At 54.2% G+C, this 25,778-nt stretch overlaps 3 protein-coding genes across 5 annotated transcripts in view; 1 reads left to right on the top strand and 2 right to left on the bottom strand.

Moving 5' to 3' along the window:
* Positions 1 to 3: 3 nt before the first annotated feature.
* TMEM127 (transmembrane protein 127) lies at positions 4 to 1,655 on the bottom strand (the record flags this gene model as incomplete). The annotated part of the gene is made up of 3 exons (XM_027906614.1): positions 1,317 to 1,655; positions 431 to 595; positions 4 to 201 (listed from the first exon to the last, which is right to left on the bottom strand). Coding segments are annotated over exons 1-3 (601 nt in total), but the record flags the coding sequence as incomplete, so codon positions are not given.
* A 55-nt stretch (positions 1,656 to 1,710) lies between these two features.
* Positions 1,711 to 4,372, top strand: CIAO1 (cytosolic iron-sulfur assembly component 1). Its single transcript, XM_027906612.1, has 7 exons — positions 1,711 to 2,100; positions 2,510 to 2,658; positions 2,739 to 2,850; positions 2,931 to 3,019; positions 3,132 to 3,333; positions 3,651 to 3,738; positions 3,969 to 4,372. Exons 1-7 carry the CDS (start codon positions 1,962 to 1,964, stop codon positions 4,207 to 4,209), a joined length of 1,020 nt encoding a protein of 339 aa, XP_027762413.1. The 5' UTR covers positions 1,711 to 1,961; the 3' UTR covers positions 4,210 to 4,372.
* A 355-nt stretch (positions 4,373 to 4,727) lies between these two features.
* SNRNP200 (small nuclear ribonucleoprotein U5 subunit 200) overlaps positions 4,728 to 25,778 on the bottom strand; it is a 24,955-nt gene continuing 3,904 nt past the window's right edge. For 2 of the 3 annotated variants that reach the window (XM_027906610.1, XM_027906611.1), the window contains 40 exons: positions 25,166 to 25,264; positions 24,808 to 24,960; positions 24,265 to 24,364; positions 23,787 to 23,923; positions 22,989 to 23,072; positions 21,938 to 22,111; positions 20,847 to 20,984; positions 20,572 to 20,727; positions 19,985 to 20,155; positions 19,099 to 19,292; positions 18,442 to 18,565; positions 17,960 to 18,109; positions 17,533 to 17,643; positions 16,796 to 16,927; positions 16,239 to 16,427; positions 15,623 to 15,820; positions 15,065 to 15,217; positions 13,914 to 13,994; positions 13,503 to 13,586; positions 12,996 to 13,102; positions 12,801 to 12,919; positions 12,444 to 12,598; positions 11,999 to 12,188; positions 11,528 to 11,701; positions 10,898 to 11,058; positions 10,429 to 10,656; positions 9,900 to 10,091; positions 9,207 to 9,385; positions 8,825 to 8,976; positions 8,185 to 8,293; positions 7,978 to 8,086; positions 7,598 to 7,787; positions 7,333 to 7,497; positions 7,048 to 7,169; positions 6,556 to 6,699; positions 5,741 to 5,917; positions 5,498 to 5,658; positions 5,326 to 5,407; positions 5,153 to 5,245; positions 4,922 to 5,065 (listed from right to left, as the gene is read on the bottom strand). In XM_027906610.1, the coding sequence (XP_027762411.1) occupies positions 4,922 to 5,065; positions 5,153 to 5,245; positions 5,326 to 5,407; positions 5,498 to 5,658; positions 5,741 to 5,917; positions 6,556 to 6,699; positions 7,048 to 7,169; positions 7,333 to 7,497; positions 7,598 to 7,787; positions 7,978 to 8,086; positions 8,185 to 8,293; positions 8,825 to 8,976; positions 9,207 to 9,385; positions 9,900 to 10,091; positions 10,429 to 10,656; positions 10,898 to 11,058; positions 11,528 to 11,701; positions 11,999 to 12,188; positions 12,444 to 12,598; positions 12,801 to 12,919; positions 12,996 to 13,102; positions 13,503 to 13,586; positions 13,914 to 13,994; positions 15,065 to 15,217; positions 15,623 to 15,820; positions 16,239 to 16,427; positions 16,796 to 16,927; positions 17,533 to 17,643; positions 17,960 to 18,109; positions 18,442 to 18,565; positions 19,099 to 19,292; positions 19,985 to 20,155; positions 20,572 to 20,727; positions 20,847 to 20,984; positions 21,938 to 22,111; positions 22,989 to 23,072; positions 23,787 to 23,923; positions 24,265 to 24,364; positions 24,808 to 24,960; positions 25,166 to 25,264 (5,781 nt within the window). Of the gene's footprint in view, positions 5,066 to 5,152; positions 5,246 to 5,325; positions 5,408 to 5,497; positions 5,659 to 5,740; positions 5,918 to 6,555; positions 6,700 to 7,047; positions 7,170 to 7,332; positions 7,498 to 7,597; positions 7,788 to 7,977; positions 8,087 to 8,184; positions 8,294 to 8,824; positions 8,977 to 9,206; positions 9,386 to 9,899; positions 10,092 to 10,428; positions 10,657 to 10,897; positions 11,059 to 11,527; positions 11,702 to 11,998; positions 12,189 to 12,443; positions 12,599 to 12,800; positions 12,920 to 12,995; positions 13,103 to 13,502; positions 13,587 to 13,913; positions 13,995 to 15,064; positions 15,218 to 15,622; positions 15,821 to 16,238; positions 16,428 to 16,795; positions 16,928 to 17,532; positions 17,644 to 17,959; positions 18,110 to 18,441; positions 18,566 to 19,098; positions 19,293 to 19,984; positions 20,156 to 20,571; positions 20,728 to 20,846; positions 20,985 to 21,937; positions 22,112 to 22,988; positions 23,073 to 23,786; positions 23,924 to 24,264; positions 24,365 to 24,807; positions 24,961 to 25,165; positions 25,265 to 25,778 lie in introns of all 3 variants that reach the window. The other variant, XM_027906609.1, reaches the window with a different exon arrangement.

Below are 25,778 nucleotides of genomic sequence, written 5' to 3'. Positions count from 1 at the left end.
CCTCCTCGGTGGGATAATGTCGGAGGAGGTTGGCAGCCGTGGCCAGGATCGAGGCCCCCCCTGCCCCCGCCACCAGGTAGAAGCTGACGGCGAAGGTGACGTAGACCTGGGAGCCGTGGTACTTCTTGTGCTGCTGCTGCTGCGCCAGGATCAGCTCTGATGCCCAATAGCAGAACCCGATGACGGTGGCACATTGCAGCACTGGGAGAGACAGGGAAAACGGGAAGAAATGGGAGAAAAATCAGTCACAGGGTGGTTTGGGATGAACAGGAATGTGGGGAAGGGCAGAGCTTGGGGTGAAACACGGTGACAAACACCCGAAACCCAGCCAGAAATCCACCAAAAATGTGAGGCTTTCCCTGCAGGAATTCCCAGCTGGAATTCCCTGGCTGTACCTGTGAGGATTTCCCTGCAGAATTCCTGGCTGTACCTGTCAGGATGTGGGCGAAGGCGTAGCGCCGGGTGATTTTCAGCGCTGGGTGTTTGGGGCCGAACACATCGAGCAGAAAGGCCGAGAGGCTGCACAGGATTCCCAGGAAGCAGAAGGCAGCGATGACCCGGAGCAGCAGCACCGTCTGCGGGTTCATGCAATAATCTGGGAGAGAGGGACAGGGGTGAGCACCCAAAAAACCCTCTTTTCCACCCAATTTCCCCCTGCTCTGATCCTGCCTAGATCCTTGAGAATTAAAACCAGAACCCCCCAGATTCCACAAGGTTCACGACAGGGAAAGGGGCTGTAACACCTTCCCCCCCTCAAACCATCACAGATTTTAATAAATTGGACCAAATATTCTTTTAAATATCGTGTTCATTAGTGCTAATGAACATGTGCCACTGTGAGACATGCTGGGAATGAGCTCCATTCGTGCCTGAGGGGAGTGAGTAATGCTGGAAAAACAGGTGGGAAGGGGCCTCTCCAAGGGCCACAGGTAACCAAAACCAGGAAAATAGACATGGAATGCAGGTGCCTGTGGAGTTAAACCCATGGAGTTATACCCTCTTCCAACCCAAACCATTCCAGGATTTTATACCTGGAGTTGGATTTGTACAGTGGGGCCGTGGGTGTTGGTGGAAGGGAACAGGAGGATTTGGAGGGGGATAGAAGGGAGTCAGAGGGAGATGGAAAGGGATGGAGGGCATGGAGAGGGATGGAAGGAGGACAGAGGGGTTGAAAGGAGATGGAGGGGGAGGACAGGGGATGGAGGAGAATGGAAAGTGAGATGGAAGGGGGACAGAGAGGGATGGAAGCAGGATAGAAGGAGGTGAAGAGGATGGCACGGGATGGAGAAGGATGGAAGGGGCCGAAGGGGTCTCACCTCGGAGCAGCTCGGGGTTCACGTAGCCCAGCACATCGGCCACCCCCAGCTCCTGGCGGGCACAGGTGCCGCCGTGGATGCGGAGCCAGGCGGGCTCAGCCAGGGCGGTGCAGAGCGCAGTGATGGACAGAGCCCCGGGCAGCGCCGACGCCAAGCTCCGCTCCGGCTGCTTCGGCAGCCCCGCCGCGCCTCTCCGCCGCCTCCCGCCCGGCCCCGCCGGCCCGCCCGGCGCGTACATCGCGGCGGGCACCGGGGACACCGGGAACGGGACGCCCGACCCCCGCTCTCGACCCCCGGCAGTGGCTCCGGGACACTTGGCTGCGAGCCCGGGACCACTGGCAGCGGGCCCACGGGCACCGGGACAAGCGGCAACGGGTCCGGGTTCACCGGCAGTGGCTCCGGCCCCACAACAGCGGTTCCGCGTCCCCGATACCGGCCCCGGGCCCCCGACACCGGTCCTGGATCACCCGACACCGGCCCGGGGTCTCCACAGCGGCCCCGGACCCCCCGATACAGCCCCGGCCCCTGTCGGCAGCGGCTCCGGGCACCCCGCCCGCGTCTCCCGTTCCCGGTTCCCGGCCCTGCCCGTTCCCGTCCCCGCCCCAGTTCCGGCGCGGCCGTTTCCGCTTCCGTGCTGTCCCTGCGATGCCCGAGGCGCTGTCGCTGCTGTGCCGGGTCCCCGCGCACCCCGAGTCCCGCTGCTGGGCTCTGGCCTGGAGCCCCGGCGGGGCCCTGCTCGCCTCCTGCGGGGGGGACCGCGCCGTGCGCGTGTGGGGACGGGCGGGTACGGGGGGAACGGGCCGGGCGGGACCGGGCCGGTGTGAGGGAGAGCGGAGCGTGCGGGGCTGGCAGGGGGAGGAAGGACCGGGGCTGGGCGGGTACGGGGTGTGCGGGGCTGTTCAGGTAGGGGGGACCGGCGCGTGCGGGGGGACCGGGGTGTGCGGGGCTGTGCAGGTGCGGGGGAGCCACGGGGGAGGGTGGGGGGCTAGGAGGAGTGGACGGGGTTACAGGCTTGATGTGGGCGCGGCTTTCCTGGGGGCGGGATTCATCGCCTGTGTAAGCGTGGCTTGGGGGGACGTGTCCCGTGTCTGGGGGTCCCGTCCTGGGCTGGGTAAGGCTGGGAGTGACTGGGGCAGGGCTGGGGTGGCAGGGGCTTTGCCTGTGCCCATGGGGTCCCATCCCACCCTCCCCAGGCTCCAGCTGGACATGCCGGGCAGTGCTGGGGGATGGACACCAGCGCACCGTGCGCAGGGTCGCCTGGTCCCCCTGTGGCTCCTACTTAGCTTCCGCCAGCTTCGACGGCACCACCTGCATCTGGAAGCGGCAGGAGGATGGATTTGAGGTGAGACACCCTCCCCCTAGAATACTCCCAGCCTCCCTGGGGCCCTCCAGCCCATCCTAGCTTTTGCTGTTCCCCTGCAGTGCGTGGCCACCCTGGAGGGGCACGAGAATGAAGTGAAGTCGGTGGCCTGGGCACCCTCGGGGTCCTTGTTGGCCACGTGCAGCAGAGACAAGAGTGTCTGGGTGTGGGAAGGTGAGGAGGGGCTGAGGGAAGCTGGGAAGGACCGAGGGGGTGCTCAGCCAGACCCTCTCAACTGCTCTGTCCCCCCACAGTGGATGAGGAGGAGGAGTACGAGTGTGTGAGTGTCCTCAATGCCCACACACAGGATGTGAAGCATGTGGTGTGGCACCCGAGCCAGGAGGTGAGAGTCCCCTCAGGTCCCATCCTGTATCCCCCTGCCCCTTCCCAGTCCCTCCTGTGGTCCCATCCAGAGTGACTTAAGGTCACTTTGCCCCCATACGTGCCCCCCTCAGCTCCTGGCCTCTGCCAGCTATGACGACACAGTGCGTCTGTACCGGGAGGAGGAGGACGACTGGGTGTGCTGTGCCACCCTGGAGGGACACGACTCCACCGTCTGGGCTGTGGCCTTTGACAAGGAGGGGGAGCGTCTGGCGTCAGTCAGCGACGACAGGACCCTCCGGGTGTGGCGCCGGTACCACCCAGGGAACAAGGAAGGTGAGGAGTGGGGGAGGAGGGAAAGGGAGAGAGGAAAGAGGAAGAGGGAAAAGGGAAAGGGGGGAGAAAGAGGGAAAAGAGAGGGAAAAGGAGAGAAGAGGTAATGAAGGAAAAGAAAGAGGGTCAAAAGGAGAGGAAGAGGGAAGGCAGAGGGAAAAGAGGAGGAGGGAAGGAAGTAGGAGAGCGGAAGGAAAGGGAAATGAGGGAAAAGGGAGGAGAGGGAAAAGGAAGGAAGAGGGAGAAGGAGAGAGAAAAGAGGGAAAGAGGAAGGGAAAAAGGGGAGGGAAAGAGAACTGAGCTCTCTCACCTCCCTCCAGGTGTGGCCTGCAGTGGCACTGATCCCACCTGGAAGTGTGTGTGCACCCTCTCGGGGTATCACAGCAGGACCATCTACGATGTATCCTGGTGAGGGGCAGGTATTGGGGGCATCCCTGGCCGTGTCCCTTCCTGGTGACACCCACAACCCCTCCAGGTGCCACCTCTCTGGGGCCCCGTCCCTCCCTCTGATTGCTCCAGGTGCCACATCACCAAGGCTTCGTCCCCTCCCTGTGACTCCTCCAGATACCACCTCCCTGGGGCACTGTCCCTTGCAGAAGCCACCTCCCCAGGTCCCATCCTCTCTGTATGTCCCCCAGGTGCCACCTGACAGGTGCTCTGGCCACAGCCTGTGGTGACGATGCCATCCGGGTGTTCGAGGAGAGCCCCACATCGGAGGAGGCCCAGCCCACCTTCAGCCTCACCACCCACGTGCCCCGGGCACACTCCCAGGATGTCAACGGGGTGGCCTGGAACCCCAAGGAGCCAGGACTGTTGGCATCCTGCAGTGATGATGGGGACATCGCCTTCTGGAAGTACCAGAGCCCCGACGGCTGCTGAGGGGGACAGACCCCACTGTGTGTCCCCCTGAGCCCACCGTGGCTTCTTCCTCCTCACCTGTGGGAGGCCAGGACAGCTGTGCCAGACTCAGGTTGGATCCAGGATCTGGAGCAGGACTTTCTCCCCTCTCTTCCCACACCCAATAAATCCATGAGCTCCTGGCCTCTGGATCTTCCTTTCACAAGTGCTTTGGGGGTTACAGTTCTTGGGTTGCTGGTTGGACTTGATCCTTAAATCTCTTCAGCCTTCAGGATTCCATGATCACACACCTGGGATCTTCCTTTCACACTCCTGGAAGCCTCAGAGTGACCCAACAGGGCGCTCCCTGGATATGGATGAGGTGGCACAAGGGGACAGGACCACCCAGGGGGAAGCACTGAGGTGTTGGGATCATCATAGTTTTCCCAGAAATGCCCTAATTAGTGCTGCTAATGAGCTTGTTGAGCCTCAGAGTGAAGGCAGAGTTCAGCGAGTCTGGCGTCACACCTTTTCCCCCTCCCCACCCCGTCAGCACAGAGTCAGGTCCCAGGATTTATTGCAGTTGCTGTCATGTAGCTCCTGCCTAGAAAACACTGTACAAAGCATCCACACCTTAAAAAAACAAAGGAAAACACGTGGAAAACACATGGAAACAACACAAAGGGAGGGGACATGAGCGCTGTGGGGGTTGGGGGTGGAGGGCTGAGCTCTGGGGGGATCCTCTGGCCCAGGATCAGTCGGAGTCGCTGTCGCTTTCCGCCTCCTTCACGTCTACACTGAACTTGTACTCCTGGTCACAGCCCATGTAGGCATCACTCATGAAGTACAATGTGTAGTTGTGAGTCCCCGTGGCAGGAGCCACAAAATCCAGCTTGACCTGGGCAGGGAGGGGGAGGTATTGGGATGGCAGCGAGGACAGCAGGGAAGGTGCCCACTGCCACCCCCGGTGCCACCCCCCACTCACCTTGGCCTTCTGCTGCAGAGTCAGGCGCTTGATGGAGATGAGGCTGTTGGACTTGGAGTCTCCAATCACCACCCACCAGCCCTCCTCACGTTTCTGAGGGGGAGGGAGGAGCAAACAGGTGAGATTTGGGGACAATTCCCCCCCCCCAACCTGCCACCTTGGTGTCACCATACCTGTGGGAACAGGGGCGCGATGACAGGCCCTGTGACCTCCTCCTCGCGCTCCAGCTGCACCAGCACCACCACGGGCCCTCCACTGCAGGAATAGAACCACAGAATAATGGAATGGTTGGGGTTGGAGGGACCTTAAATCCCACCCAGCTGGAGGGACCCCAGGGCCACCCACCTGCGGATGCTGTCCTTGTCCACAACCTCATAGGACAGCTCGATGTTGGGGTAGCGGTTGCAGAACCGGGCGACATCGGCGATCTGAGCATCTGAGAGCTGCAGCAGCGCGTTCCTGTCCTCGTCCTCCATCTCCATGATGTCAAACACGCTCTCCACACCCTGCAAAGAGGGATTTTTTTCAGCCTGGAGCTTCCTGGCACTCTGAGGGCAGGACCCTGGTGCTCCTCCCACCAGGATTTACCTTGTCTGTGCAGCGCTTGATGTGCTCTGAGGTGAAGTGAGGCAGCTGTTTGAGGTAGGAGTCCTTGGACCACATGGCCTGGGTGACCATCTGGGCCAGCTCCATGGCAGCCAGAGCCGGGCTCAGCCACCCATTGCTGGACAGCACGTCCACGCAGGCCTGGATCAGCCGGATCGCCTGGACATGGGGGACAGGGACGGGTCACGGGGTGGAGACAGAAATATGGAGGGGTGGGTTGGTGTGCCCAGGGTTTGGGAGCAGATGGGCTACAGGGTTGGATTCAGTGAAAAGCTGCCAGAAGTTTCCCCCATGTCCAGCAGAGCCAATTCCAGCAGATCTAGGATGGACCCACTGCTGGCCAAAGCTGAGCCCAGCAGGAATGACAGTGACACCTCTGGGATAACATGTTTAAGAAGGAAAAATTTACAGCACAGATGGAATTGGGTGCAGGGAGGAGTAGAGTGAGAATGTGTGAAAGGAGCAGCCCTGCAGAGCCGCAGGAACAACGTGGAATGAACTGACTGTGACCCCCATTCCCATCTCTGGAGGGAGGAGGCAGAGCCTGGGAAGGAGGGAGGGGTGAGGGGAAAGTGTTTTTTGAAGACTTATTTAACTTTTCATTATCCTGCTCTGATCTGGTTGGTAATAAATTCAATTCCTACCCTCATTCAAGTCTATTTTGCCCATGGAGGTGATTAATGAGGGATCTCTCCCTGTCCTTATCATAACTCATGGACCTTTCCCTGTATCTTCTCTCCCCTGTCCAGTTGTGGAGGGCAGTGACAGAGTGGTTTTGGTGGGTCCCCCAGCCCCACCTTGCTGAGGATCTCCTCGGTGTCTGACTGCAGCTCCGCGCTCAGCTGCATCCGGGACAGGTGGGCTTGGAGCAGCAGGTTGGTCTTGACGTGGGGATCATTGAATTTGGGGTTGGTCAACTTGTGGGGGACCTTTTGGGACAGCTGTGGGGAGAAATCATCAACCCATCAGTGCTTTACTCTGAAAACATGGAAAATTCCATCCCTGGGGTGATTCAGAGAAACCACCTTTTGGAATCACAACATTAATTAGGACAGGAAAGAGCACTGAGATCATAGAATCACAGAATTAATTAGGTTGGAAGAGACCTCCAAGGTCATAGAGTCCAACCTGTGACCAATCCCCACCTTGTCACCCATCCCAGAGCACTAAGTGCCACATCCAGTCATTCCTTGGACACCTCCAGGGATGGGGACTCCACCACCTCCCTGGGCAGCACCTTCCAATGCCTGACCACCCTTTCCAAGAAGAAATTCCCCCCTGAGGCTCACCTGGCGCAACAGATTGTCCTCGTGGTGCCGGATGGGGATGTTCTCATACTCGGCGGCATTGGAAATGATCTCAATGAGCCCTCTCACCTTGGTCTTGGCATTGAGGGACATGCTGAAGAGCTCTGGGGAAGAGAGGAGTGGAGACAGCATGAAAACACTGATATTTTTCAGAGAAAAGAGGTAAAAGGATGGAGTTTTACACACCCACAGCACCTTCTCCATCACCTGCAGCACTGGATCAGGGATGGAGAGCAGGTTTGGTGCCTGTCCCTGGGGAGCCCTCACCTATGGTGGTGTAGTTGATGTAGTAGTAGGCAGCGATCATGCCCAAGTTCAGAGGAGCCACATCCATCTCATCTTCGATGCTGATGCACTTGGACTGCTCCAGGTCACTCAGAGTCTGCTCCACCAGCTCGGACAGGTGATCCGAGAGGTGCCTGTGGGACACACCTGTGGGTACAGCATAGCTCAGAGACTTTCCAGGAAGGGCAAAAAAGCTGCAGAGCCCACAGGCAGAGGGTCCCTGATACCCTCAACCCTCTCTGCCCACCTTGCAGGTTGTAGTAGTTGGGGTTCTGGGTCATCCTGCGGTACAGGAAGGTCCAGGTGAGATAATCCACTGCATCCTGCTTGTTCTCGATAGTCTTGGTGACGATCTCGGCATTGAAGTGGTCATGCATGCAGTGATCCAGGTGGGACTCCACTGGCAGGGGCTCATACAGGAACTTCTTGAAGAAATCCTACAGCCAGGGCAGGATGGAAGGTCAGAGAAAAATCCCAGAGCAACTCCCAGGTTGCAGTGCTCTGGGAGGGTTTGGGTCACCTCCACAGCTCTGAGTGAGCGTTATCTATCAGCTGGGAGAGAAACATCTGCCTCCACACCCTAGGAAGATATCTGAAGACCAGGAATGTGCTCCAACCCTCACTCACCTTCTTGGACCCCTGGCACATGATGACACAACGGCCCTCGTCGTCCTGCAGTGGGCGGTTGGCGTGGCCCACCATCTGCAGCACGTCGTAGATGGGGTAATCCACATACCTAGGCAGGGACAGAGGGTGAGCAGAGCTCCATGGAGAGCTCCCAGGGATCCTCCTGGGCAGGGATGAGGCCCCGTGGGATTGTGGGGCTCCACTCACGCATGGATCTTGCCGTTGTAGTACTGGGTGTCCATGATGATCACCAGGTGGGCCGCAATGTTCATGCCCCAGCACAGGCTGCGGGAGGCCACCATCACCTGGACTGCGCCTGGAAGGGGCAGGAAGGGTGGAGGGTGATGTTTAAGATGGCAGATTTTTTGGATGTGAGAGGTAGAGGATCATGGAATCATGGAATGGTTAGGGTTGGAAGAGACCTTAAAGACCTCCCTGTTCCAACCCCCTGCAACGGGGAGGGACACCTTCCACTATCCCAGGTTGCTCCAAGGCCTGTCCAACCTGGCCTTGAACACTTCCAGGGATCCAGGCACAGCCACAGCTGCTCTGGGAATTCCATTCTAGCCCCTCCCTATCCTCACAGGGAAGAATTCCTTCACAACATCCCATCTAACCCTGCCCTAGGTCAGTGGGAAGCCATTCCCCCTTGTCTTGTCCCTCCAGGCCCTTGTCCAAAGTCCCTCTCCAGCTCCTGGAGCCCCTTTAGTCTCTGGAAGGGGCTCTCAGGTCTCCGTTAGAAGTGCCACAAAGCTTGGAGAAGGTGTCATCTCCAGTCCCAAGACTTTGGGCACTGCTGAGCTCCAAGGAAAAGGGTTCCAAGCCCTGTCCCCACCTCACCCCTTACCAGAGCTGAAGAGCTGCTCCACCACACGCCGTTCCATGGCCGTGAGCCCCTCGTGCAGGTACCCGACCCCGTTCACCAGCGTCTCCTTCAGGGTGTTGTCATTCAGCTTGTCCAGGTATGGCACCAGGTCCTTCTCCGCACAGTGCAGGAACCTGCCCGGGAACCATGTCATGGTTTGGATTGGAAAAACCCACTAAGGTCACCGAGTCCAACTGTTCCCTCCTTTTCTCCAGGCAGAGACCTCCAGCTGCCTCAGCCCCTTCCCCATCTCTGTCCCCTTCCCTGGACAAGCTCCAGTCCCTCGCTGGGGTGTGAGTGCCCCTGTGATGTCCCCCCAGGTGCCCCCTGTTCCCCCATGTCCCCCCCCCCCCCGTGTCTCCACCTCTGGCGCTGCACATCCGAGGCACAGGTGGTGAGGATGTTGATGGCCGTGAGCCGGGTCTGTTTGCGGGAGGGCACGAAGACAATGACGGGCTTTTTGGGTGAGTGCTTCATGACCGCGTGGTACACAGGCTTGGCCATGGACAGCAGCCGCGTCTGCGTGTGGCTGATGTTGAAGCCCTGCCCAGGGAGAGTCACCAAACCAGTTATATTTTCTTTAAAACACAGATATTATATTATAATCACATTGCAGTCACATTATAATCACATAATCACATCATAACCACATTATAAAATATATTAATAGTCTTGTGCCAGCTGCCTTAATTACCTGTATCAGTGATTAGTTAATGTGGACTAGGAGATATCTTAGTTTTGGGAACAAGGGTTGTGTGTCAGAGCAAAGAAGGCAATAATAATTGCATTAATACATAACAATCCAAAATAATATAATTAATTACACTTTATATTTGTATTAATTTATTTATTTACTTATAACCCCCAAATTCAGTGTCCTTTCACTCTAATCCATCCCAAAAGGATTACTAACAAGAATCAATGAGACAAGAATTCACATTAACAGGAACTAACACAATCCCAAGGGATTATTAACAACAAGAAGAATTAACAACAATCCCAAGGCACCATCCCCTTCCAGGGACAGGTGGCACACAGGTGCCATTCCCAGCCTTACCTGGATGTGCAGCTCCAGGGGCACGGGGCGCACGTTGGGGTGGAAGTTGAAGGTGGAGGTGGCACTGCAGCCCAGCCAGTGGGCCACGTCCTTGGCGTTGGACAGGGATGAGCTGAGGGCCACGATGCGGATAGGCCGCTCAATCTGAGAGGAGATGTAGCGCATCCGGGAGCAGATCACCTCCAGCACGGGCTGTGGGGACACACCTTGGAGTGGGAATGGGGACACAGAGAGCTCCCAGCTGGGCAACGGGTGTGAGATCCCAGGGGATGCCCTTCCTAAGCTTCCCAAGGGACACAGACCTCCTACGCCAACCAAAGGGGAATTCCCAGCTGGGGAAGCTGAGCTGAGACTGGATATGGCATCAATCCACCCCATTGCCAGCAAGGAGAGCTGATTGGACCTGGATACAGGATCAATCCACCCCATTACCAGCAGGAAAAGCTGATCCAGACTAGACACAGCACCAATCCACCCCCCACGAGGGGCATCCCCCAAGGAGCAGCACTTTCTCCCCTCCCCAGCTCACCCCATTTTCCCCCCCAATCAGGTGCACTTCATCGACGATGAACAGATTCACGTTCTGGACATTCTTCCTCTGTTTCCAGCGGCGGGACAGGATGTCCCACTTCTCTGGGGTACTGATAATGATGTTCCCTTTTCCCAGCAGCTTCAGGTCAGTGCTGGTTTCCCCTGTCAGCAGAACCACCTTCTTGTTGAGGCGCTCCTGGAACTTCTCATACCAGTCCATGAAAACCTGCCAAAAAGTGTGAAGGATGTTGTTGTTACCCTCCAATTCCTACCAAATTCCTGATGAGCAGGTTGGCAGTGGGATGGTGCCTCTGCTCCCTCAGGGAGGACACAAATAATCAGATAACTCTGAACTTATCCCAAGGGTTGTGACAGCAAAAAAAGGGATGAGGAAAATGAAATAGGAGATGAGGATGGAAATCTAAGCTGGGATAAGGCCCCAGGTATTCCCAGGATGTTGGACCCACCTGCTCTGCCAGGGCTTCCATGGGAGTGATGTACACACAGCGTCCCTCGGAATTCTGGAGCAACATCCTCAGGATGGCAAACTCAGCACAGATGGTCTTCCCACTTCCTGTGGGGGCTCCCACAAACACGTTGTCATCGCTGTTGTAAACTGTGTTGAACACTGGGGACACAGCAACAACCAGTTCAGTGAAAATCCCCATGGATTTATGGGAACAGGACAGGAAAACATGCTCTGGATCCAGTCTGCATAAGAGGAGGTCCAGAAAAGCCTGTTTAAGGAGTTTTAGCTCAGGATTCACTGAGCAAAACAGGTTCTACTCCATGACAGGAGCTCCCGAGAGGGAATTCCCCACTCCAGGCAGGGAAACTCCATGAGGGAAGCTCCCAACTTCATCCCTGCAAGCAGCAGAGCTGGAAAAGTCTGGGCACAGCATCTGGGAGCAAACCTGCTGCTTCAGGAATGTGACAAAGATCCTCTGCAGGAAGATTTTGAGCCATCAAACCTCTCAGGCTCCAAGTGGTTGAGGGATACTCCATTTGTTATGAAATTCCTGACTTCACATGGACAAATCCCACAAAAAAAGGCTGGATGGTGCCTGGGGGCAGCTTGAAGGAGGGGAAACACCCACCTTGGGTCTGGATGGGGTTGAAGAAGGGGAACTTGTCCTGGTAGAGGCTCTCGAAGGCGCTGTTCCGCAGGGCCGACACGGGCAGGGGCTGCAGGTCCAGCAGCTCCGTGGGGGGGGGATACTTCTCTGGGAGGATCAGGTGCCGGAAGGAAACGGGCAGCTGGGTCTCACAGGCTGTCACACACACAAAATCACATTTTCACCTTCAAAACCACTCCCGTGGCTCCATCTCTATACATAAAAATATATTTTCATATATTCCTTTCCACATCTCCCTCTTCCCCCTGCACAAACATTTTCCCCTCCAAACCCACTCCCACAGCTCTATCCCTGGGCTCCCACTGTCAAGGGGATCCTCCAGTTCTGTTGTCATTTGGATTCCAGGAGGTTTTTCCTCCAGAAAAGCATTCAGAGGGGGGATTAATCACCCCTTGAGCCTCCTGGGGAAAGCACTAGGGTGAGGGGACGTACAGAGCCAGCGATCAGAGACGACCCGGATGAAGTACTGGGGGGGCAGCGGCTCAAACACGGGCACGAAGAAGGTCACCAGGTGCTCGTCCTGGGCATACTTGGATTTCAGCAGGAAGTACTCGTGGTGCAGGATCACCTCACTGTCCACATCCTCCACCAGGATCCAGAAGGCCTCAGATGAGCCGTGGACCTGAGCAGGGACAGATCTCACCTTCAGGGCACAGCTCCAGACAGGTCCAGACAACCTGCAGCTGTCCCACAGCAACCCAAACCCAAAAATGCCCCTCTTCCAGCAAACAGGGTATTTACCCTGATCATTTTCACAACCAAGCCCCCTAAAATGCACTTTTTCCATCTGAGTATTTTCCCTCATGATTTTCACAACCCAGCCCCAGAATTCCCCCTTTTCCCGGTCATCCTGATGATTTTTGGGGGCAGAACTCACCTTCTCATCCCACTGGAAGTCGGGAGCAATGGTGAGCTCCACTTTGAGGGTGGAGCGGGTGATGGGCTGCAAGTGAACCGACAGCTCCAGTTTGGGGAACAGATGAACGTATTTGTGGATTGTTTTGCCCATTTTGGGCATCCTGATCAGTTCTCCTGCAAGAAAAAGGGGACAGGGTGACCACAGCTCCCAAACTGAGGATTCCAAACAAACACAGCAGCTGGAAGGCACCAGGATGAAGCCTCTGCCCTCCTCCAGCTGTACCAAGACCCTCACCAGGAACTAGCCCCCCCAATCTCTGTGTCAAAACATGGAATCATGGGTGGAAATATGCAGCCCCTTCCTGTGCCTCAGTACCGATTTCATTGTGGTTCAAGTCATAGAGTCGCTCAAAGGGGAAATTCTTCTTTTCAATTTTTTTCACCACCTCCTCAGGCAGCTTCTTGAACTGGCGCAGGGGACACATGGATTGCCACCTATGGGGACACACTGATCAGACACAGGAACCCCTGGAAGCCTGGAAGCGGGACCTCCCCAGACCTCCTCACTCACATGCGCTTGTCAATCATCTTGCAGAGGTTGAGGGTCTTGTCGGTGAGTTGGGCCCAGCCCCGGTTGAGGACGATCTCAAAGATGGCTCTCATGAGCCTCCCGGCTGACTGTGGGCATGGAGCAGCTCTGGGTCAGCACATCCCACCCCTCCTTTCTTCCCACCCCAGTTCCTGACCAGCTAATACTCATGGAATTGTTTGGGTTGGAAGGGGCCTTAACACTCATCCAGTTTCACCCCCTGTCATGGGAAGGGACACCTTCCACTGTCCCAGGTTTCTCCAAGCCCCGTCCAACCCGGCCTTGGACACTTCCAGGGATCCAGGGGTAGCCACTTAATTATTGTGATTCCAAACCCATGAAGATCTTATTTCCATCCTGATAGGAATTACACCTTCCCATCACTCCCAGCTCTGATTTCCAGAGGCATTTTTGACCATAAACTCAATGTCTGAGGTGGAAAGAGTTGTGGGATTAGACAGATCCTAAGGGAACACACTCACTCCTCACCTGGGTCACATATACCATGTCAGCCATGAGGGCGAACCCCTCCAGCTTCAGCTGGGATATGAAGGCCTGCAGGAGCACGTTGATCTGGGAAGGACAAGGACAACCTCTCAAGATACATCCTGGGAAAGCTGCTTTTCCTGGTACCTGATTCCCTCTTCTTAGCTCCCCTCTTGGTGCCCAATCCCAGTGGATTGGGATGGACATGGTAGGACAGCAGTGACCAATGGGACTGGCTGTCCCCAGTCAGGGACACGGAACACCTTGAAGCTCTTTGAGCATTCCAGACACATCCAGGATGTCCCACAGAGGGAAGGGAACAGAATTCCTTGCCCTGGGGGGAATTTGCTATCCCAGCTCTCCCAAGGATCCTGCTCCCCTCTCGACAGGTGGAGAAGCCCCTCCAGGGCTCACCTTGGCACTGGGCTCCTCAATGCTCTCCTTCACTGGGATGGGAACTCGCTCCAGCAGCTTCTGCAGCTCCAGCTTCTCCTCCTGCAGGAAAACAAGGCAGGAGGGATGACATGGTCCCTCAGGGAAAGCTCTGCTTTGTCTCTGCAGCACCAGAATCCGTGTCCTGGGGCCGTTCCACTCAGAACAGGCAGATTTCACATATTTTCCCCACTTTTCTCTGCCTTGTCTGGACACTTTTCCTGCCTTCACAAAGCTGGGAGGGGGTTGTTCCAGTGGAAGAGAGATTGGAGTTCTTCTGAGGTCCTTCCAAGCAAACATTCCCTACAGAAGAGCTCAAGCCATGACTTGGAAAGGGGGAGGAACAGGAGAATTGCAACTCCTGAAGAAATTAAACTCACCAATTTCAGATCCCCCTTACTAAAAAAAAGTCTGACGAGAAATGAATTCTAGAGAAATAATTCCTAAGTATTTTATCCTGTTTCCCAGGAAACAGGCTCATGTCTGTTTTGCTCATCAGTCTTTTCCTCTCCTAGGAATTTCTGAAGATTCCAATTTCCAGCTTGGAATCACTTGGAAAGAAGTAGAAGATCAAGAATACTTCCCAGTATTAAAAATATTTTATATTCTATATATTCTATATTCTGTGTCTCTCATTGCTCCTCTTATTCATAGGAATCTTTTCCTCACAATCATGTTTTTCCTTATTTGTTTAACCTGCTCCCTCACAGGGTGATGCTTCCAAGAAAGGCCTCAGAGTAAAAACAAACATGTTCCTTCCCTGAGCTTTTCCAGCCAGATTTTGGCATTAAAAAAAATGTGAAATTAGGGATGCATATCCTGAAACTGGAGATGCACTTCCTGAAGTCAAGGATGCACACCCTGAAGTCAAGGAATGCACACCCTATGAACACAGACTGGGGTGACAGAGGATGAGAGAAATCAATCAGAAAAGACCCGGATGGAAAACACTGTGGAAAATACTAGAAAAATACGGATCAGCTATTGCAAATACACATCGCATCCTACTTCTTTGGGGGAAAAAAAGCAGGATTGATCCCACATCCTTCCATCTTTCTCCCTGACCACTCTGGGACCCTCATCTTCTTTTGCTTCCAGCTCTCCTGTTGTTTTGTTGTTGTTTGGCTCCATACCTCCCTCACAGTGATGTTCCGGAATTCTGAGGACAGGGAGAAGACTCGGAAGAGCTCAATCTCGCTCAGGGTAGGTTTCAGGAGCTGGTTGTAGGTCTGCACGGTCTCATTGGTGATGTAGTAGTGGCTGGCAATGCGGCCCAGCTCCGTCACCTGGTGGGACAAGGGAGGGACACAGGTTGCAACTGCTCCTGGCACAGGCTGGATGGGAACAATGCTGCAGCAGGGAAAATGGCTCCAGGAAAAACTCCCAGGCTGCAAACATCCTGTGAAAGCTGCTTTTCTTGATACTTGATTTCCCAGGAAAGCTGTTTTTCCTGGTGCCTAATTAGCTTTTCTCAGCAACAGGAATGGAAATCTGCCCGGGAGGCAGCAGCAAACACAAAGCAGGTTTGAGGGTCGGGTGTTATCCCAGGGCCAGGTGTTATCCTGTGCCAGCTCCCTGAAACCACAGACATGGCCAGCAGCATTCCCTGGGATCCATGTTTAACCATATCCATTCTCTGAACCAGGGGATGCTCTGCTGGCTCCCAGTGCCTTCCCCAGGGGCTGCCTCACCTGGAAATTCCCAGTTTTCTTGTCGTACTTCACCAGGTTGTTCTTGTCCAGCATCAGGGCCGCAGTGTGCACCAGATCCAAGCGCCGCTGATCCAGGAGCGGATCTGCCTTCAGGTCGTCATGGGAGATTCCATAGAGGGTTGGGGAGCGCAGCATCCGGATGTACAGGTAGGTATAGCCCAGCCAGTTCACTGCATCCTGAGGGAACACCAACATCATCCCGTGAACACAGCCCTTGGAAAGTACAGGTGATGTTCCAGCTCAGAGCTGGGTGCTCCAGATCTGACACAGAGTCTGATACTGGCTTGATTCCACTGGTTCACACTAAACCAGAGCCTGGAAGTGCAGCAGGACCACCCACAGCTCCTTCCCAGCACCAGAAGAATATTAAGGAATTAAAATCCAAAAAAACCCCCAGCCTCCATATGCGGATTTTTCCCTGAGTGTCCTTTTCCACATGGAAAACTTCGCTCTGAGTGACAGAAGCATCCAGTCCACGCCTGATTCCCCACCCAGTAATTCCATGGCTCCAAATCTCTCATAAATCTCCTGCCAGTTCCCACTGGGTGCCAACCAAGGGCACAAATCCCTGAGGAAAGCAGAGATTCCCACTCACCTTGGCATTCTGGACATTCCCAAGGACGGTCTCTGCATTCAGCATGTCTGGGAGCTTTGACACCATCTGGCTCTCGATGGGGAGCTGTTGGTTGAGCAGGGACAGGTAATACTGGAGCTCACCATGGGATGTGATGAGAATTCCCTCTCCTTTGGTGTCGTACTGGGGTCTCCCAGCACGTCCCAGCATCTGAAAATGGTAAAATGAGGTCAGCAAAATATCAAAGCTTTGGAATTCCATTGTTTTCGTTGGAAAACATCTCCAAGATCATCAAATCCAACCATCAAACAAGGAATTTCTCCTTGCTGCCATGTTCTGGGGTTTTCCTGCCAGGTTGCTCAGCCTGTTGCTACTTCCAGCTGGTAGGGGACACAGAAATAGCTCAGATGTGTCTGAGCAAGGAATTATGGAGGAATTATTTGTCCAGAACACTGGGACTGTCTGATAGGAAAGGGAGTGACCACATGGAGTAGACACAAAGATTTTAAATGTAGGATCTGAGGATGGGAAAATCCTGCCCCAGGGTCCTGGGGGTTTCTTTGTTCCCAGAAGTACACCTGGAGGATGTCCAAGGCTCCCAGCTCAGTCCAGCGCCCCTTCTCTGGGCTGTACACCTGAGTCCCCTTGATGATGACAGTGTGGGCAGGAAGGTTCACCCCCCAGGCCAGGGTGGCTGTGGAGACCAGCACCTGCAGGGAAAAACAGGGATCAAAGCCAGGCACAAACCTCTTCCCAAGGAAAACATGGATCTAAATGCTGGGCCCAACTCCAGACAAGAACAAAAGGGATAAAGACTGGGAAATGGGACCGTCTTCACAGCTGAGAATGAAAGGGCAGGTGAACAGAGGAACCTTTACCCAAATTTTCTGAGAAACCAAAAAAAAACCCTTCCATTTATCCTACGGCCAGGAAACTTTGGATGAGGTTTTGCCCAAGTGGCATTTGAGGAGGAACCAGCTCTGGGACAGAGCTGTGGCTGAAATCACTTGAAATTCCTGGCCTCTCCCTTCCTGGCCACATCCGTTTTACCTATTTTATTCCTATTGTTCAGGAAAATCAGCCAGGCCAAGGGTAGAAATACCTGCCCTCTCTTCTCCTGATCAAATGGTATTTTGATCCTGTTCTTCAGGAAAGTCAAAGCTGCCTCCAGCAGCAGAGCGAGATGGCGTTGGCTACCCTTGATCCTCAGGATTTTGCCCCAGAAAGACCATTGGAAAACATAGACTGTGTGTTTTTTGTGAAGAGTCTGCTCTGGCTAAAGCTGTGAATCCTCCTGGAAGTGCTCCTGGCTCACCTGAATGTGCTTGTCAGCAAACAGATCCTCCACCAGTGTCCGATCCACGCGGGTCATCCCGGCGTGGTGGATGGCAAAGCCATAGGGCAGGAGATCCTTCAGCTCCAGGTTCTGTGGCAGAAACACAATCAGCTCTGGGGCTTCCACCCAGGGAGAAAACAAGGAGGAGTATCCCAGGGGAAAGGTTGAATCTGCACTGAACTGTTAGGATGCTTATCATGGAATCATGGAAAAGCCTTCTGAGATCATCGAGTCCAACCATTCCCCCAGTAACACCAAGGCCACCCCTAACCCATGTCCTCAAGTGCCACATCCCCACGGATGTTAAATCCGCCCAGGGATGGGGATTCTACCCTTGTGCCAGGGCTGGACAGCCCTTTCCATGTAGGAATTTCCCCAGTATCCAATCCAATCTATCCAATCTCACCTTGCACTGCTCAGCTTCCGTCCTCAGGACCTCGGTGGAGGCCGAGCCCTCTCGCAGGAAGAGGCCCAGGGTGTCCTTCTCCAGGCACATGTCCCTGATGGCCCTGGCTGTCTTCCCAGTCTCCTTCCTGGAGTGCACAAACACCAGGACCTGTTAAACAAGCAGACAGGACATCACTGAGCAAGGAATCACTGTGACAGCTCCTGATAAAGATGTCCAACCCAATCTGCTCCTAGTGCTCAGGGTAAGGAGAGACCTGCAATTATGCAGGATGTACACACAAAGCTCCTGATTTATTAGGGCAGCACACCAAAATTCTCTCATCCTAGAAGTACTATCCCTAAGTTAATCAGAGCTGGCACAGAGAAAACCTGTGTTCCTTCTCCCCTCGTGGACCACCCAAGCCTTCCCCTCTACTGCAGCTTCTTCAGAGCAACAGGAGCTCAAAGGGGATTAAGTGTGTCAGGAATAAAGTCCCCAACCTGGTTCTTCCCAGCATGCTCCATAATCTTCTCATAAACAATCTCATTCATGATCTGGAAGCGTTTGATGGCTTTCTTCTCTGTGATGCCAACATAGGTCTGCTCCAGGGGCACTGGGCGGAAGCTGTGGGGGAAAAAAACCCAATCCATTAAAGAGAAAATGAGAGGAAAAACCCTCACACAAAGGTCAAAAGGCATCCAAAGGCATCCTGCTTTTTGGCCAGCTCAACTCCTTTGTGCCTCCATGTACTCAGAGCTCTGATGGCTCTGGTTGAGCCATAAGGACCAGCTACAATCCCTCCTGATTCCTGGAATCCATTTGCTACTCAGGGAGCAAAAAGGGTGTTCTGGGAACTACTATCATCCTGGTTTAGGCTTCCTTCCAGCAGCTCCTACTGCCCACAGGGATGGCAGAGTTTCTCTGCCTTCTCCAAGCACCTTCCTGAAGGGATGACCATGCAGGAACATGATTTAACATGATTTGACAGGGCAGGTATTTAACTGCTCTAGACCCAAAAATGCTTTTAATTACCCATCAAAGAGCAACTAAACATGTGTTGAAGGTCTGGTGAGGCCCTGGCACCAGCTGACAGATGGACACTTGATGCTGCTGAAGGAGGGAGGTGTAAATCCAGATGGAAAAGCTTTCCAAGGTACCTGTTATCAAAGTAGAACAAGCCTTTGGCTGGGTCCACTCTCAGGAACGTGGCCACATCCTCATAGTTGGGCAGGGTGGCACTAAGGCCAACCAGCCTCACATCCTCTTGGGTCATCTCGATGTTCCGGATGGCTCTGGCCACCAGGGACTCCAGGACAGGGCCACGGTCATCGTGCAGAAGGTGGATCTCATCCTGCACAGAGGGAATGGGAACAGGGTTATCCCTGCTCCAAACTGCCTCTGTTTCATTGAATTGTGGAATGGTTTGGGTTGGAAGGACCTTACAGCCCATCCAGTCCCACCCTCTGCCACAGGCAGGACGCTTTTCACTATCCCAGGTTGCTCCAAGCCCCATTCAGCCTGGCCTTGGACACTTCCAGGGATCCAGGGGCAGCCACAAATGCTCTGGGAATTCCATTCCAGCCCCTCCCCACCCTCACAGGGAAGGATTCCTTCACAATATCCCATCTAACCCTCCCCTCTGTCAGTGGGAAGCCATTGCCCCTTGTCCTGTCCCTCTAGGTCCTTTCCAAAACCCTTTCCCCATCTTTCTTAAAAACCCTCTTTAAGCAGGGAATTATACTTTCAGACCTTTCATCCCAAACATCTACAAGTGGATCAACTTGTTGATTCCCAGCCTTGGAAACTTGGGATGCCTCCAGGGATGGGGAATCCACAACCTCTCTGGAAAACCTGATCCATTTTTGGGGTGATTCCTCAGCTTGTGCAGACTGGAGCAGCTCAGCCAAGGGCTCAAAGCGTCGGTGTCTCCAGAACCAAAAGACACCTTCACACACGTTCAAGAACCACAGAGATGGAGGGCACAGTGCTCCCCACCCCCCTCCTCCTCCCTGCTGGGGCTCTGGAGGCCCCAGTGCTGCTCACCAGTATGACCAGTCGCACCAGCTGGGTGTAGGTCCTCTCCCCTCCCTTGCGGGTGATGATGTCCCACTTCTCAGGGGTGCACACGATGATCTGGGTCGCGCTGATCTCCTCCTTGCACAGCTGGTGGTCCCCAGTCAGCTCAGCCACGTTGATCCCGTATGTGGCCAAGCGCTGGGAGGAAACCACAGGGCAAACATGAACAGCCTCTTCCATGAAGGAATTTTCATTATATCCAATCTAAACCTCCCCTGCCACAGCTTGAGGCCATTTGCCCTTGTCCTGTCCCTTGTTCCCTGGGAGCAGAGCCCGACTTCCCCCGGTTCCCCCCATCAGGGAGTTGTAGAAATCGAGAAGGTCCCCCTGAGCCTCCTTTTCTCCAAGCTGAGCCCCCCACACCTTCCTCAGCTGCTCCTAGTGCTCTGGACCCTTCCGCTGCTCTATTCCCTGCCCTGCACACGCTTCAGCCCCTCAATGTTTTGTCATGAGGAGCCCAAAACTGCTGCCCAAATTCAAAGTGCCTCCCAGCACGGGACACTCATCCACCCTCATCTATGTTCCAGCATGGGCAGTACCAAACCTGTCCTCACCTTCCCAAAGCTTCCCACCATCTCCTGCACCAAGGATCTCATGGGAGCAATGTAGATGATCTTGAAATCATCCACATTGATGGTCCCGTCCATGTTGATGTGCTTCCCGATCTCCCTCAACATGCACATGAGCGCCACATTCGTCTTCCCAGCACCCTGGAAGGCAAGAACCACCAAATCCCATCAGATCCCTGACTTCTTCAGGGGAAAGGGTCTCCCAAAGTCATCATCCTTGTGGATTCCCCTCACACAGGCCCCAAATCCCAGGATCTCACCGTGGGAGCACAGAGCAGCAGGTTCTCATCTGATTCCAGTGCTGCACGGTACAGTTTGCTCTGGATACGGTTCAGGGTCTTGAACCCCTCAAAGCCAGCCTGGGCGTATTTAGGCAACTTCTCCACAGAAACCAATTGCTGAAAAGTGGGGAGAAAAACGGGAAAAACGAGTTCAACCTCAGAGGCTGTGGGCCAGATGTGGGATCTCGAGGACAGCCTGGTGAGCAGCAGCAGGGATGTGTTGTGTCCAGATGGGAGGAAAATCCCTGTGCCCTGGGATCATGGAGCAGGTTAGGGAAGGATCAAACAGGGCTCATTAGCAGGCATATGCACTTCAACCAGGGTAAGTTATATCTGACTACACATTAGAAGATCAAACCCCCACTGTGCTCCTGTGGTGTGACAGATCAGACCACATTGCTGCTTCCAGCAGGGATCAAAAGAGGGGATTTATCCCAATTAATCCCACAGCTCCAGCCCACACGGGAAGGAGAGAGAAAAAGTAGCGCTGAGGGCTGAGCAGAGCAGCTGGATGGGGCAGAGGAGCCCTGAAATGGAAACCACTGCACAGGATGAACAGCCCACAAGCGGGAAACCAGAATTCAGGAAGTGTCTTCAGATACGTGGAAAAGAAGGGTCTGCACGGAATGTGAGAGGGAGGAACAGCCACATCAAAGCTGCTGAGTCACAGGAAGTGTCTGTCACGGCATCAGCAACAGCTCAGGGACTCACACAATGGTTTGGGTCAGGGGAGAACTTAAAGGTCATCCTGTTCCAACCCCTGCCATGGGCAGGGACACCTTCCACCATCCCAGGTTGCTCCAACTTGGCCTTGGACACTTTCAGGGATGAGGCAGATACAGCTTCTCTGGGAATTACATCCCAGGCCCTCACTCCCTCACAAGGAGGAATTCCTTCCCAATATCCCACCCAAATCTCCCTTTTTCCAGTGGAAAGTCATTTCCTCTTGTTCTGTCCCTTCATCCCTAGTCCAAAGCCCCTCTCCAGCTCTCTGGGAGCCCCTTTAGGCACTGGGAGGGCTCCAAAGTGTCCCTCAGTGCTAAATATGTAGGAACAGACAGATCACCAACCTCTTCAGCCCCAAAAGGCTTTGGTTTCAGGGCAGGCACATGAACCTCCTCGTAGCCCTTGCGCTGCCGGCGGAAGGATCCATCTGGGAGTTGGCATCGCTTGTTGGCCATGAAGTGACTGCCCTGGGCAAACACCAGATCCTCCAAATCCAGCACCTGCCTTGGAGCCAGTGCCTGGAGACAGCAATGGGAAAGGGACATAGGTTAGGGAACAACATTCTCCTGGTGTTTGCACCCTGGGATGAAAGGAAAAGCTGCTGCATCCAGCTGGGAAGCACCTCTGGAGCACATCAGGGCTTGTTCATGGTATCTTCATGGTCATCTGGGGGTGCTGATTGACAGGAGGCTGAACATGAGCCAGCAGTGTGCCCAGGTGGCCAAGAAGGCCAATGCCATCCTGGCCTGCATCAAGAACAGTGTGGCCAGCAGGAGCAGGGAAGTGATCCTTCCCCTGTACTCTGCGTTGGTGAGGCCACACCTTGAGTATTGTGTTCAGCTCTGGCCCCTCAGTTCAGGAAGGACATGGAGGGGCTGGAGCAGGTGCAGAGAAGAGCAACGAGGCTGGTGAAGGGACTTGAGCACAAGTCCTATGAGGAGAGGCTGAGGGAGTTGGGGTTGTTTAGTCTGGAGAAGAGGAGGCTCAGGGGAGACCTAATCACTGTCTACATCTACCTGAGAGGAGGTTGTAGCCAGGTGGGGGTTGGTCTCTCCTCCCAGGCAATCAGCAGCAAGACAAGAGGGCACAGGTTTAAGCCCTGGCAGGGGACGTTTAGGTTGGCTATTAGAAAGAAGTTCTTTACAGAGAGAGTGATCAGGTATTGGAATGGTCTACCCAGAGAGGTGGTGGATTCACCGTCCCTGGAGGTTTTTAAGATGAGGTTGGATGTGGCACTGAGTGCCATGATCTAGTAATTACAGTGGGGTTGGACTTGATGATCTCGGAGGTCTCTTCCAACCCAGTTAATTCTATGATTCTATGTCACTACAAATATCCTTTTTGCTCTGACTGAGAATGTTTCAGGAGGACCGGGAACAGGTCCAAGAGTTTTACCTCTCCTCCTTGGTCCAGATCCATGGTCTCCAGATCTGTGTCCATGCGGGACTGCCGCACGCGCTCCCGGCGGGACCGTTCCTCCTGTGGGGAGAGACCAGGAGTCAGCCCTGGGAACAGCCTGAGCCTCCTCTGTGGGCTGCCAGAAGCTCCTGTCACACCCTGCAGGTCCTGCACTCCCATTCTCCTATAAGCACAGGCATCCACAGAACCAGGAACAACCATTTTTGGCAGGAAAAACCAGTGTCCTCAAGGTTGGTACATAAATGTGACATTTGGGAAAGCAGAGGAAGGGAAGCAGGGAGGGAAAACACAGCCAACAGTACTCCCCAATTCCAGAGACACTAAATACACAACATATCCAGGGGATTTTCCAGCCACAAACCAAGAATGTAGTATTAATCCCATAAAACAACCTTCAAATCAGTTCTGGAAGAGCAAAGGTCAAGCAGGGCATATCCTGAACAGCAATAATCAGGTTCAGTGTCCCATTCCAGGCTCTGAGAAGCAGAGGTGACAACCAGAGGGGCTGAGCCTCACATGGGGGAGGCCAGAGGTGAAACAGGACACTTAAAACCAGTTCTTAACCGTGGAAGTTGCTGACATGACCTTTTTCCTGGGAAAGCACAGCCCTGCGTGCCTCAAAAATAAGAAGTGGTGAAAAAACTGTCCTTTCTGAGCAGCATTTCCCATGGACTGGGGGTTCCAGCTGGGTCAGCAGCTCCGCTCTCCCACCCAAACCAACCCAGACACTCCACAGCCAATCCCCCATCCTGTCCCAGCTTCCCCCCAGCTCACCCGGATCAGATCCTCCTTCTCCGTCTCGTGCAGCTGGTACAGGAACTTGGAGAGCTCGGGATCCGCTTCCATCTTGCCCATGATCCTTTCCTTCTCAGCTTCACTCTGGGCACTGGCCAGCAAAGTGCAGTACAGGACTGGGGGAGGGATGAGAGTGAGGATGAGCCAAACAAGGAACAAATAAGGGTCCAACCTTCCCAAGGCAACAGTTCAAAAGCCTTGGATTGTGGGGGAGTCATGTCAGAAGAGCAGGAGGTGGAGGGGAAGATGAAAGTGGAGACGTGCAGATGGAGGTGACAGTGAAGGTGAAGGTAGCAGAGAAGGTGGAGGGGAAGGGAAGGTAGAGGTCAAAGTGGAAGGGAAGGGGAAGATGATGGTGGAGGGTGATGGTGGAGGTGTGAAGGTGGAGGTCGAGCTGAAGGAGGTGAAGGAAGCGAAGGTGGAGGTGAAGGTAAAGGTGACGATGAAGGTCACTCACTCATCATTCGGTGCTGCCGCAGGACCTTGATGAAGTCAAAGGTGTTGAAGCCCAGGAGCAGAACCAGCTGGTTCTCACATTCCCGATCATCACTGGCAGTCTGGGAGAAGAAACACGGGATGACCAGTAATCTCTGTGCCCACAGACCCTGGATCCCTGTCTTCCAGGAAACTGAAGGCAAGAGGAGCTCAACAGCAGTGACAAACAAGGCCAGGTTTGAGCGATTGAGCCTGGAATAACAATTCCACCCTCCCCCTAATTCCCGTTTTTCCCACCAGGCCATGATGCCCAAAGCACACCAGCAGCGGAATTAGGAGGGAAATGGACCCCATGGATGACAATCTCCCAGCAAACACCAACACAAACCCAACCATCTCCCCCTCACGATATCCCTGTGAACTAAGACTAAGCCCAGCGTAGTCCAGTCTTGTCCACAACTCAATTTAATTGCAAGAAATCTAAATTTTTGAGGTAAATTCCTGCCTTCCACGCAGACAGACACTCCAAGGCCAATGTGATCCCATAGATCAGACGTCCACTAACCTTCAGGATCTCCAGCACCTCATCTGCCTTTTTCTGGGACACGATGGCGTCATCATAGAAGCGGCTGAGCTGCCGCTGGAGCCAGAAGGCATCGATGTCTCTAGGGTGCAGATCCTTCTTCTTGGAGCTCATCAGCTCCCCTGATGCCACGAGCTTGGGAAAACCCCCCAAAAAAACATTATTTCCCTGTGGCCTTGGTGTGGTGGAGCCAGAGTTTGGGGTGTCAGAGGGATGTTTGTTCTTGAACATCCATTTTGGCTGCACTCAGAGAACTCCAAGGCTCATTTCCTCCCCGAAGCCCAACAGGATCACTAATCCTGCTCCAGATGATCCCAAGCCCACATTCCATGTCACTCACGTTGGCTGAGAGGGTGCAACGCACTACGGCCTCGTCCCCTTCCATGTCATCATCCGACGCCTCATCACGGACTTCCCCATAAATGTCCTCATCCCCTTCCTGTGGAAAGCAGAGATCTGGTAAGAGGCTCTTCTGAACATCAAAGAGTAGCTTTTCCTTGGCAGGAATGACTCATCTGGTAGCTTATTCCAAAGGGGAACAGCCTGACTTGTGCTTTTAGTGGGAATGTGGTGCTGCGGCTCAGGTGAAACTCCATGTGGTATTTCTACTCTAAACAGGATCTGCCAGTGACTCCTTCAACAATCCTCTACTTATCCATCTTTTCTCTCAGCCCTTTCCAAAACCAATCCCTGAGAGTGTTTCTGTGCAACACCTCCACCCAGCGCATCCAAATCCCTCTTTTCCATCTGTCAAGTTTCTCACAAGATCTAAATGTCACCATCTGTCTCCCATCAGGTTGAGTCACGGTAAACCTTGGATTAGCAGGATAAGCCACAAATCCTCCCCAGATTGTGAAGCGGCATCTAAAATAATCCAGGTTCTGCTTGTAAGGGACGTCCCAGCCTTAGCCAACATCCCCTTTCTGAATGGGACAGAGGAAAATGGGATAAAC

Source organism: Empidonax traillii, unplaced genomic scaffold (assembly GCF_003031625.1).
Source record: "Empidonax traillii isolate 1590-97213 ecotype Southwest subspecies unplaced genomic scaffold, ASM303162v1 scaffold1329:size129758, whole genome shotgun sequence".
Lineage (NCBI taxonomy): Eukaryota > Metazoa > Chordata > Aves > Passeriformes > Tyrannidae > Empidonax > Empidonax traillii.
Note: the sequence above shows the minus strand (reverse complement) of the source record. Positions and strands in the feature narration are given on the sequence as shown.